This window comes from Poecilia latipinna, unplaced genomic scaffold (genome assembly GCF_001443285.1).
Source record: "Poecilia latipinna isolate Pla-1442-1.1 unplaced genomic scaffold, P_latipinna-1.0 Scaffold1985, whole genome shotgun sequence".
Classification (NCBI taxonomy): Eukaryota; Metazoa; Chordata; class Actinopteri; order Cyprinodontiformes; family Poeciliidae; genus Poecilia; species Poecilia latipinna.
In genome coordinates, this window is record NW_015114601.1 from 40316 (window position 1) to 51804 (window position 11489).

The 11489-nt window shown below is 44.8% G+C and overlaps 1 protein-coding gene across 1 annotated transcript; it reads right to left on the bottom strand.

The window, feature by feature from the left end:
• Nucleotides 1–245: 245 nt before the first annotated feature.
• LOC106935603 (retinol dehydrogenase 12-like) lies at nucleotides 246–4575 on the bottom strand. Its single transcript, XM_015016149.1, has 7 exons — nucleotides 4355–4575; nucleotides 3211–3345; nucleotides 1792–1983; nucleotides 1566–1727; nucleotides 1374–1493; nucleotides 861–1065; nucleotides 246–733 (listed from the first exon to the last, which is right to left on the bottom strand). Exons 1-7 carry the CDS (start codon nucleotides 4479–4481, stop codon nucleotides 628–630), a joined length of 1047 nt encoding a protein of 348 aa, XP_014871635.1. The 5' UTR covers nucleotides 4482–4575; the 3' UTR covers nucleotides 246–627.
• Between the last annotated feature and the right edge of the window lie 6914 nt (nucleotides 4576–11489).

Genomic DNA, 11489 nt, shown 5'->3' on the forward strand with positions numbered 1-11489 from the left:
TTCAAACACATCAAGGGAGAAACAGACAGAAAATCAAAGAAACATGAAAGGAACCAAAAGGTGCAACAAGACGAAGGGGAGGTTCTGGCGGGACCATGAAGAGTCGGTCTGTTGGATGTCCGACACCGTGGAAACCGGCCAACCTCAGTGGTCTGCACACAGGATACCACATGTTGCTATGGTTACACGTTTTACCACCTACGTTGATGAATCAGACAGCACTTCCTGTCCAGTTGTGTCTTGCACCAGGTTTACCGTAGAGTTTTCAGCTGGACCAGAGTTCAAAGGTTCAGACACCAGAAGGGACCGACTGTGGTCCGTTTGAAGGTACCAGGCAGTTCAGGGGTGAACGGGCCGTCACAGTCCTGGACGAAGCAATTTGGATGATAAAACAAACACCAGCTGGACAAGGAAGCTTCAGAGTAATGTTAAGCTGGTTTCTTTCTGTCAACCAGTCGGGGCCCGCTCGACGACCTCGGGTTCAACTTGGTACCAGACTAGAAGAAAGTTTGTTTCCTGGGTTTGACCGGACCACTTAATGTTCTAGCACCGGTCCTGTTCCTTGCTTTGTGCAGAGGGGCACTGCTGTCGTCTCTTCCTGTTGTGTGTCAGCCAGCAGGTCACAGGTCAGCAGGTGTCCTTCAGTCTGACTAATCGGGCGCTCTCCTCCCACAGCCTCCAGGCTGCCTCATCGTCCTGTCCCTCTGGCGCCGCCTCCTTCTCTGCGCAGTCACTGTGGACACAGAAGGTTCTGAATGTCACTCGGTCCACCAGGGTAAAACTTCCACAAAACAGTCAAAAGTCCATCTGACCAGGTAAAACCAAACGCCATGGTGCAGAATCTAAACCCCGCCTTCTACCTGAAGTATCGGCCTGAAAGTTCCTCCAGGCCCGGCGTCACGGCACAGAACACGGTGGTCTGGCTGCCCTCCCAGGGAGTCTTCATTAGCAGCAGGGCAGGAAGCCTCAGCAGCGCCCCCAGCAGGGGAAACCAGCCCTCTATATGGCGCCCCAGCTCAGTCCGGATCACCCCAGGATGAAGACAGAAGGCTGACACGCCAGAACCTGTAGAACAAGTGAGGATACAGTTAGGAACCAATCACAGCAAGTGCTGATGACATCATCACATCATCTTCAGTGTTAATGAAGGCAATGGAGTGGGTGGGGGGAAAGGGAATCAATTGGGGTGGAGGGTGTCAGTTGTCTGGAAATGTGCTCAGCAGCAGAAGCCGTGCAGATAGTTGGTCTTCTTAGGGTCTAGTTAAAGGACTGGACTTCCTCTGTAATTCTTCTTCTCTTACCTTAGATCCAGAGGTGAGACCAACTCACCTCTGGGTCAAAGGTTGTTCTAGTGTTTGTGGACTTGTGTGAACCTCTGAGACGTCGAGCCAGTTCTCGGGTGAAGAGGACGTTGGCCAGCTTGCTCTGCCGGTAGCTCTCCAGCGCGCTGTACGGCCGCCGGCTGAAGAACAAGTCATCAAAGTTGATCTGACCTGGGAACCAGAACAGACTTCAACCATCTGCAGGGATCAGACATGTTAAGATGGTGAGGTCAGAGGTCACACCTCCCCGGTGGGCAATAGATGACACGTTGATCACACGGCTGGGGGTGGAGCTCTTCAGCAATGGCAGCAGCAGATTGGTCAACAGGAAGTGACCCAGGTGATTGACAGCTATCTGAGTCTCAAAGCCATCTTCTGTGATCCATTTAGGGCACATCATCACACCTGCAGGATGTAGACAGGTGAGCACAGAGACAGACAAGGATACAGACAGGACAGGTGAGCTCGCCTGCATTGTTGACCAGGATGTCCAGTCTGTCTTCACTGTCCAGGAAGTCCTTGGCGAACTGTGAGACAGAGTAGACGGAGGCCAGGTCCAGGTGTCTGATCACCACGTTCCCGTTTCCGGTAGACTGCCGGATCTCGTCCGCTGCCCGCTCGGCCCGGCTCAGATCCCTGCAGGCCATCACCACCCGGGCTCCTGGAGAGCCCACACAACCTGCTGTTCAGTAGTTGATTATGGGTTTACCTGACAGTTATTAATGCCCAGGAGATAAGCCCAGCGGAGCGGATTAGCTCTGCTATCCTGGATGATGGAGCCTCTCTTTGCCCTGCGGAGGAAGCTCATCCCAGCTTCAGGATCTTTGCCTCATTCCTGCTGGTGATGGACTGGTGACCAGAGTCCAACAACAACCGGTCAGAACTTTAAACCCTTTTGAAAGGGAAACTCTGCGTCTGACAAATTAGTAAAACTTCCACCAAAGTGGGCGGAGTCAAGAGACAGAGGGGTGTGGCTAAATGTGGGGATGAGCGGGGCTGTGGTCAAGATAGTACTGTTGAAAACTTACAAACTTTTCAGACCCTCTGACTTTTTACCAAAAAACCAACTAGGGACAAATCTAATGACATGGTTCTTTGTTGAGGTTCCTCTTGACTCTCCACAGGGTGGCGCTCTGTGTCTTCGGCCTTGTCCACACGTAGCCAGGTCTTTCTAAAGACAAATATCTCCACCACATCATTTAGAAAAATCTCATCACACACAAAGGATTAGTTTCAGGAAAGCTTTGATCAACATGAACCAATCTGCCACTCAGTGTTGTTTTAAACGTGCCAAACCCATAGGAGGCAGTGAAGTGTCAAGGTAAATCCTGTCAGCCAATCAGAATGCTCCAAAACAACCAGCACTTCCTGTTAGGAATCAAACATGGAGCCAGGAGGTCCATCCATGTGTTGAACTGCTTTCAAACAGAGTTCTGCATGATAAAGTTAATACAACACGAGTTGATTAGGAATCGTGTCAAAGCGAGTTTGTGAAAATATTGGCGCATCATTTGTTCCAGATGGTAATGCGTGGAACCCTAAATCTCCATTGTCCTATAAACAAATACAGTTTTCTCAAATATTCTGAGTTTTTTAGGTTATTAAACGTTTTCCCAGATATCAGATGTGAGTGAACTAGAAAGCGGGACCGTCTCAAAACAGGAAGACTCGCCTGCAGTACCACAGTTCAACACTGAGAGGGCAGCACTGAGACAGCTTTAGATAAAATACTGCAGAACTAAACAAACTGACTTGAAAAGACAGAACCATGTAGTCACCAGTATAATATGGTTTGGTTACATTTTAATGTTCACATAAACAGCGTTTTGGTAGCAGTCAGGTTGAACCGGAGCACACCTGTCCACCAGGTGAGCAGCGGCCGTCTCACCTCTCCCTGCCAGGTCTCTGCAGGTCTCCTTTCCGATGCCCGTGTTCGCCCCGGTCACCAGAACCGTTTTCCCATCCAGCCGGACCGAACAGCGGCACACTCCACCTGCGATCCACTTCCTGAGCACCACCACACCTGGAGACGGACAGACAGCCACAGGTGAGACCGTGAAGAACAGCTGGAACAGCTGGATCTGGGAACATTTCTGTGCTTCAGATCTCGTAGAAATGTGCAGATAGGTTGATGTTCCTGTGGTAAACGGGTAAACTTCAGCTCAAATCAGCTTCACATGCGGAATGGAAGCAGAGCTGAGGCCTGAAGCAACAGCACTGCTCCCCCTACTGGAGCTTAGGCAGAACTACAGCACCTCATACGCTAATAGCATTAGCTCTGTGTCTCCAGATGACCTCTGACCCTTCTGCTTTTGCTGGAAAATCTTTATACTAACATTGATAGCAAAATAATTAACTGATCTGAGTCTTTATCATCCTGTTTGGGCCAGCAAAGAATTAAAACTAAATGAAACATCATCAGAACCAGAACCTGGAGGTTCTTCTTTGCTGAGTTGCTGCAGCAGAAAATCAAACTCAGCAGCTGCTGCTCACGACCCGCCGACAACAACCAGGTCCGGACCGATATGAGACCGGACCGATATGAGACCGGACCGATATGAGACCGGACCGATATGAGACCGGACCGATATGAGACCCGACCGATACGAGACCCGACCGATACGAGACCCGACCGATACGAGACCCGACCGATACGAGACCCGACCGATACGAGACCAGACCGATACGAGACCAGACCGATACGAGACCCACCGGTTAGAGGGGCTGGTGGAAAAACGCTTTAAGGGAGAAATCAGCTCAACATGCCTGCAGGTAGTGGCAGCATCATGCTGACTGGAGAACCAGCCTGATATTATGGGATGGTCTGTATGCAAATCCATGCCACACTTTTCAGATTGATTACAGTAAGTTGTGAAAACATGATTCATTAAAACTTCAGGGAGGAAAACCTGGGAAGCTTTTTATCTAAACAAGATCAAAAATAATTCTTATTAATAATTAATGTATCGTTTATAAACTGGAGTTCCGGTTCTTTCTAGTCTCTCAGTTCCGGTCCAGTAAAATGTTCTTACAGATCAGAGTGACTCCCACTGCGGCTCCACACGTCAGCAGGACACCAACGCCCCCAGGCCCCGGGTCCGACCCGCCGCCGCTGGGCCACGGCAGAACCAGGAACTCCTCTGGCGCTGCGGCTTCCATCCCTGCAGGTCGGCGCAGACTGAGTGGAACTGAGCAGAACCGACCCAGAGGAGAACAGATTAACAGATTAGAGCAGATTATGGATCAGAGCTGCTCTGGGATCACTTACCAGCTGAAGAACCGAGGATTAGAATGGCAGGAAACTACACAAACAGAACCAGGCCAGAACCAGACCTGTACCGCAACAAACTAGAACCGGGTCTTCTGGACATTACAGAGCTGGGTAACACTTTATTTGAAGGGGGGTGAATAAGACTGTCATGACACTGTCATAAACATGACATAACACCTGTCATGTTCATGAATAAGCCTTCATGAATATTTATGACTGTTGTCATAAAGCGTCATTCGGTAAATTATGACACTTTTAATACACAGTTGACATTATTCAAAATGTCTTTGTTATGACAACTTGACATTAACCAAGAAATCATTACTGTTTAAACTTTACCTTTAATAACATAAAGTTACCTAATTTTTAAATGCAATCAGTAATACTTTTATAACAAATTTATATCAGTAATGATTTCCTGGTTAATGACAAGTTGTCATAACAAAGACATTTTGAATAATGTCAACTTTGTATTAAAAGTGTCATAATTTACCGAATGACGCTTTATGACAACAGTCATAAATATTCATGAAGGCTTATTGATGTTCATGACAGGTGTTATGTCATGTTTATGACAGTGTCATGACAGTCTTATTCAACCCCCTTCAAATAAACTGTTACCCAGAGCTGTCTCCTGGGACAGACATGCTGGACAGCAGGTGTTCCCTCTCCTGTCCTCTAGAGGGCAACACAGGAACCTGAAGCTCACAATGAACACAAATCATCATGTAGCTAACATTAGCCAGTCATCATGTAGCTAACATTAGCCAGTCCTCATGTAGCTAACATTAGCCAGTCATCATGTAGCTAACATTAGCCAGTCCTCATGTAGCTAACATTAGCCAGTCCTCATGTAGCTAACATTAGCTGCCTCCAGCAGCATTAATCAGCTCTCTCTGTTAGCTTGTGGTAAAACCTGTGTTAAGGTTTATGCCTTTAGCTGGTTTGCTGCCATGATTCTAACACACACATATTTCCATAAAAAAACTCGGCTGATTTCTCCTGACATGTAAAACTCAAAGGAGGGAGAGACTCAGAATCACTCAAAATATTAATTTTATTTTTTCAACAATAAATCAAAAATAATCAAATGGTCAGTGTTTTTTATGTTGTTTTTGCATTTTGTAAATTAATAATTTAACTTTTTCATCCTGTCTGATTATTTACCTCCTTTCGGGGTTCTGTCTTTTAGATAATAACACGGATAATAACATCAGACAAATAAACCCAGAGCTGTTTAACCAGAACCATTTCACCAGAACCAGAACTCATCTGACAACAGGAAGCAAACACAAGCCTGGACCTGATGAGACACAAAGTCTGGAAAGGGTCTCAGACCCGGTTCTGGTTCTGGTCAGAGAACCAGGGAGAACCTTCCAAGAGAAGGTTCTGTGGTCCGATGAGTCCAGTCCGCTTTCATCTGCAGTGAAACCAAACGGTCATACATGGTGGTGGCAGTGTCATGCTGCGGGTTGGACGACCTTCACCTTGTGACCTTGAGGTCACTTTTTATGAGCAGATCCACAACTGATTGTGGTGGATCTGCATCAAAGCGAGTCAAAGTTCATCCATAGTGACATGAGAGGTTTTAGTGTCATTACTTTTTCACACAACAGCCAGTTGGAGAGACTTTTTATCCCAAACAAATAAAATCGATTTGAAATCAGTTTCTTCAGGTTGTCTCGTCTTTATTTGATTTAAATGTTATTAAAAAACATAAATGAATAAAGCACTGAGCAGCATCTGGTTTCTATTTGTGTGTTTTTGTCTTTGTTTAACAAGAGGAAGTGCTTTTCAGGTTAACTCGTGACGTCGCAGTTCGTAACCACGCCCCTTCAAAACACCAAAACCAATATGGTGGACGGCTCTGGATGTTCCTGGAGTTTTGGAGCTGCCAGTCCGCTATATTGGCCACAGTTAATGTTTGTTTGTGTGTAGAAGGTTATGAGCTGCACCGCTCCGGATTACAGAACCTACTCCGGTCGAACCTGGTCGGGTAATCCTTGATCTTCTGAAAACCCGCAGCTCACATTGGTTCCTCCAGAACAATTCTCATCAACCAATCAAAGGCAGAGATGTCTGATGGGACGTAACGTCAGGCCCCAGAGAGCCAATCCACTGCTCTGATACAAACTATGAGGAGGAAGGCCCGCCCACTGCGTGTCGAACTGCAGCGCGCGTGAAGAAGAAAGAGTAGAACCGTCCGAATCGGTTCGGTCCGACTGCCGAAGCGACGCTCCAGCTGCAGGTAGGAGCGGTTCGAATTGACCCGGAGCGCACAGACAGAGCTAACCGGGCGGTGGGAGGGTGTACTCGGTGTGTGTGTGTGCACAGCCGCTGGAGGAGCGGGGCGGGCGGACACAGACCGGAGAACCGTACGGCTGCGGTTCTACCGGACTCAGTATCGGCTCTGAGTCCACAGTGACCCGCAGTCTTCTCTACTGGTGTTCCGGTTCGGTCAGGTTCGGACTGGAAGTTTGTTCCCGCCGGAACAGAGAAACTGCAGGGAGAATCAAAGGAACAAATAGGACCTTGGGGCGAGCGCCCCCTGCGGCTGCTGCTGGTATTGCAGCGACAAGTTTAACTTCAGACTGAGTTAGGGCTTATAACTAAAATAGTTTCTTCCAAGTTAAATGTAAAAGGATTATTAATAAATATTTAAGAAAACCTTGAATGAAAACTGTAACGTAGTTGATTTAGGAAGACATTTCCGTATCATTCAGATAAATGTGGAAAATACAAGGAAAACAGAAGCTAGAATCAATGCATCAGAATAGGTCTTAATAAATCATGAGTTTGTGGAAGATATTGCATATGAATCATAAAGGAGACAAAATAAACATTTTTCTTATTTCTGTAAATTTCTTGTCATCCTCCAGTCCAGTTGGTGGCAGCAGTGCACCGTTATAGCCGGTTTGCTAATCGGCATAAAACAAAGACGACAAGACATTATTAGTCATGACAAAGCCTTTCATATCATGAAAGAGAGTTATGTTTGGGTTGGTTGGAGCAACAAAATTAGTTAGTAATTCTATCTTCTCCTTAGATTTAATCACCATTATGATTATAGCTGTTAGAGCCGCGCTCACACCGCTCAGGAAATGTTCAGGATATTTGGCTCTCAGGTCAAATTGATGGAAAATATGAAATGTTTCCTGCTGCAGTGACGTTATATTAATATTATGAAAATAGAGGCTTTGGGTCTCAGTAGCGAGTCATGTGACTTTAAGCATCAATCTCAGCGTAATGGTGGCGCCTCCTGCTGGTTAAAGGTTTCCAGGTTTTTCCAGACGTCTGGATCCGTTTAATGTTGTGTTTTATTGACATTAATCTTTCTTATACTGACTCCCAGTGGCGCTGTCAGGAATCTTGGGCCCCCTGACAAAAAATTTAATTCCCCCCCCCCTCCCCCGCAGCTGCTGTTACAATTTCTTGAGTCTATTTGACCCATAAAAAGCGCCACAGTTTTAAAGGCTTGCATCTGCCTTGCTTTCTTTGGTTCAATACTGATAATTAGCACAATATTTACTGTTCATGAATGTAACATCCAACAGTCCACATCAGGTATGCAAGTAGGTTGCTTAAATTTCTTCTATTAGTTTTAGATACTGAAATGTCTCTCCCCACGAGCAACAGTCTAAAGCAACGTGCAACGACACATGAAGCAATCCAGACTTCTAAGAATGCTACTAGTTGCATTTTATTCAGGCTGCAGTACATAACTTTAATNTTGGTTGGTGGTGTGCCTCGAGATTTTTTCAATTAAAACAGTGTACCTTGGCTCAAAAAAGGTTGAAAAACACTGAGCTAGTATACTCATACTAACTATGAGCTAGTATAGTTAGTATCACCCAGATCTCTTGCAGATCTGGGTGATCTCTTGCAGCAATAACAGCTGCAAGAGATCACTTCCAGCTGTTATTGCTCAGAGATAACAGCTGCAAGTTATCTCTGAGCAGCTTCCTTGTCACTGGTTAAGAAATATATCCCAACAGCTTTATGCTGCCACTGTAACCGGGTTCTGCTTCACTCCACTGTACGCGGCTGGCCCAAGTAACCCCTCCCCTCGACTCTGCGTTGTGTAGTTTTTTAATGAAGACAAGGAGTTTCTGGGTGATCAGGCAGTTTATTTCCTGAATGAGAACATATCAGGGATCGAATCAGTGCAACAGCTCATCTTCAATCAGCACACTACAACAGAGTGAGTGTTATGTTAGCTTTTTAACTTGGCACATGAAGGGTTTAATAATAAGATTAAAAGTACAAAAATTGGTGCCAGGCATGTATCTAGTAAATATTAATTACTCACTATTTATCTAAGTTAAAAAAAAAATAATGTTTTATCTGTTGCTAACATTTTTCTACTCAGTGTGCTAAAGAATGAAACTCACCTCTCGTGCAGCTTTCACAGACTGGCACTGAGTACAGAAGCCAGCAGCATATAACCAGCCACACAGAGAGGAGGGTGCCATTTCCCCATTGCACTGATACATAAAGCAAATGGGATTCTACAACCTAAACACTGTTACACCACCACCATGTTTCACTGGGAAAATGATGTTTAGAACAATGTGCAGTCTTTGTTTTCTGTTTTTGTTGTAATATTGTTGGAGAACCCGACCCTTGAAAGTTGTGGTTCTATAAACTGAACCACAACTGTCCTGTCTGCTGTGTTTCTTGGTTGCTATGATGCTGTTTGAGCTTGAATCTTTAGAAAACCCTTTGGGGCCAGAACCAGAACTGCTGCTGCTATATGTGCAGTTGGACTCTGTTTACCAGTTAGTTGACTTTTAAAGGTAGTTGTTTTCTGTGTGCATAAGAAGGGTAGTTGCTTTCTTTGGGAATATGTCAACATTTTCTATAACCATATTTTCCTTTCGTTCCAATTTACAGATAGTTTGTACTTTGTGTTCCTGATAAAATACAGTGAAAATAACAAAATGACAAAATGTGAGCAACTTCAAGATGCATGAATCCATTTGCTGCCTGTGCAGGATGTGCATAAAGCATAACTTTCTGGACATGTGTGATGGGACTGGAATTACGGATGGCATGAAACTGAATAAAATCTCATCAAGTTAAACCGTTAAGCTATGTGTATGTGTCATCATTAAGCAGCAGGTTAATGATGACACATTAACCTGCTGCTTAATGATGGTTAGTGATTAACCTGAGGACTACAGTGTCTCCCTGTTGCTACTGTGTAGTGCTCTATATCACTACTGTTTGAACAGCATCTATTTTGGAGTGTTTGTGGGAGCTAGAAAAGAGGGTTAGAGAAGGAGGGAGTGGTGGTGGATCCTTCCCAAAATAGACCTGACAGAGAAATGACAAGACAGGTGGTGGCAATGTTACCCAGTGGCCTTGAAATAACAGAGAGCTGCTATAAACCAACAGATTAGCTAACCCTGAGCAGGCCTTCCCTTCAAGATGACAAACTCTTGTTCCACACAGCCAACCGGTCATTCCAAGTTTGACCTCAGCTCAGCTTCCACCACAAGTTAAAGAAAAGATGGAAACAACGGGGTTTTTTATCACACAAAAAGGAAATTTAGGCACAACAGCAACATATATAAAGTATCACACAAATAGTTCTTAGTATTAAAAACACACTGTAAAACATTTGAAGGTGGTTTAGCTTGAAAATGAAGCCACCTGCTGCCTTGAAAATGTGATTTAAGTCTATAAGAAACATGCATTGGTTTTAACTGAAATTAAAGTTCATGAAGTTGATTTAACAACAAGAGACAAATCATCTAAACATTGTTTTTAGTTCATTAATCTTGAATTGTGAGTTTTAACTTATTAGTCCCCAGCGCCCCCTGTCACTTCTTTCTCTCTCTTTCCTCAGTCTCACTTCTGCTCTCTCTCCTCACATTTGCAACACGTTAACCAAGGTCTATTGTTCCAGCATTAACTCTCCCAGTATTTAATCATACCTCCTTCATTTACTCCTTGTTAGTTACTCATAGGGATGCGCCGATCAGGATTTTTGCTGCCGATACCGATCACCTATGAGGCCGATCTCTGCCGATCACCTATCTTTGCCGATTGCCTGGAATGGCTGTTAATTTTTCGCTTTAGGTATAAATGATACCAAGTGATCTGGCAAAATTTTACAAAAATTATCTGGCAATGAGCTATTCTGAGTCATGGTGCACTGCAGATAGAGCCGTTATGATGGTCAGCATATCTCTATGTGCCTTAAGTTGCTGCAACTTTCAAACAAGTCACCATGTCAGACTTCAGTAGGATCCAAATCAAGAGCTGAAACAACAAATGAAATCTGAATTTGAAAGAAGGTAGTCCTTCAAACACATGCACACACAGACACAAACTAAACAGTGTCTGCTGAGAACTGTCCCGTGTTCTAAAAATAGAGACTGTCACTCAGTTTGATGATGATTTTCTGGAAGGAGATTACTGTGAAAACACTCTGCTTTGTCAGCACTTGTCTGTGCAGTCTGACCCTCTCTCTGTTGATCTTTGGCCTCCATCACCAACTTAAAACACTCTGAAGGATTATCATTATTCCTTATTTTAAACCAGAGTTTATCTGAATGGTATCCAGCACTCTTCACTGGCAGCAATTGCTCCCAAAGCATGAAAGGCTTTATTGTTGCATTTATTGTCACCTCACTGGTCACACCTGAGACATCAGGTGTGACCAGTGGTCTTCACAGTGTTAGACAATGTTCACCAAAGAGTACATTGGTAGGAAAAGTGGGTTTCTATACACATTCACATTACTACTGCAGCTATCTATACTGATGACAGAAGGAAATGGCAGGTGACTTTCACTAGAATTTGACAACATAGAGTAAACCTAGGGGTGCTGCCAGAAATCTTGGGCCCCCTGACAAAAAATTTGTTTGGGCCCCCCTGCGCAGCTGCTG

What these genes read in the sequence shown, in the direction of transcription:
- LOC106935603 (XM_015016149.1), bottom strand. Translation starts at nt 4,481, where the DNA reads ATGGAAGCCGCAGCGCCAGAGGAGTTCCTGGTTCTGCCGTGGCCCAGC. An exon ending in AGTGGGAGTCACTCTGATCT is followed by an intron (nt 3,346 to 4,354) that starts GTAAGAACATTT and finishes GTCCGTCTCCAG; the next exon opens with GTGTGGTGGTGCTCAGGAAG. An exon ending in CATCCTGGTCAACAATGCAG is followed by an intron (nt 1,728 to 1,791) that starts GCGAGCTCACCT and finishes TACATCCTGCAG; the next exon opens with GTGTGATGATGTGCCCTAAA.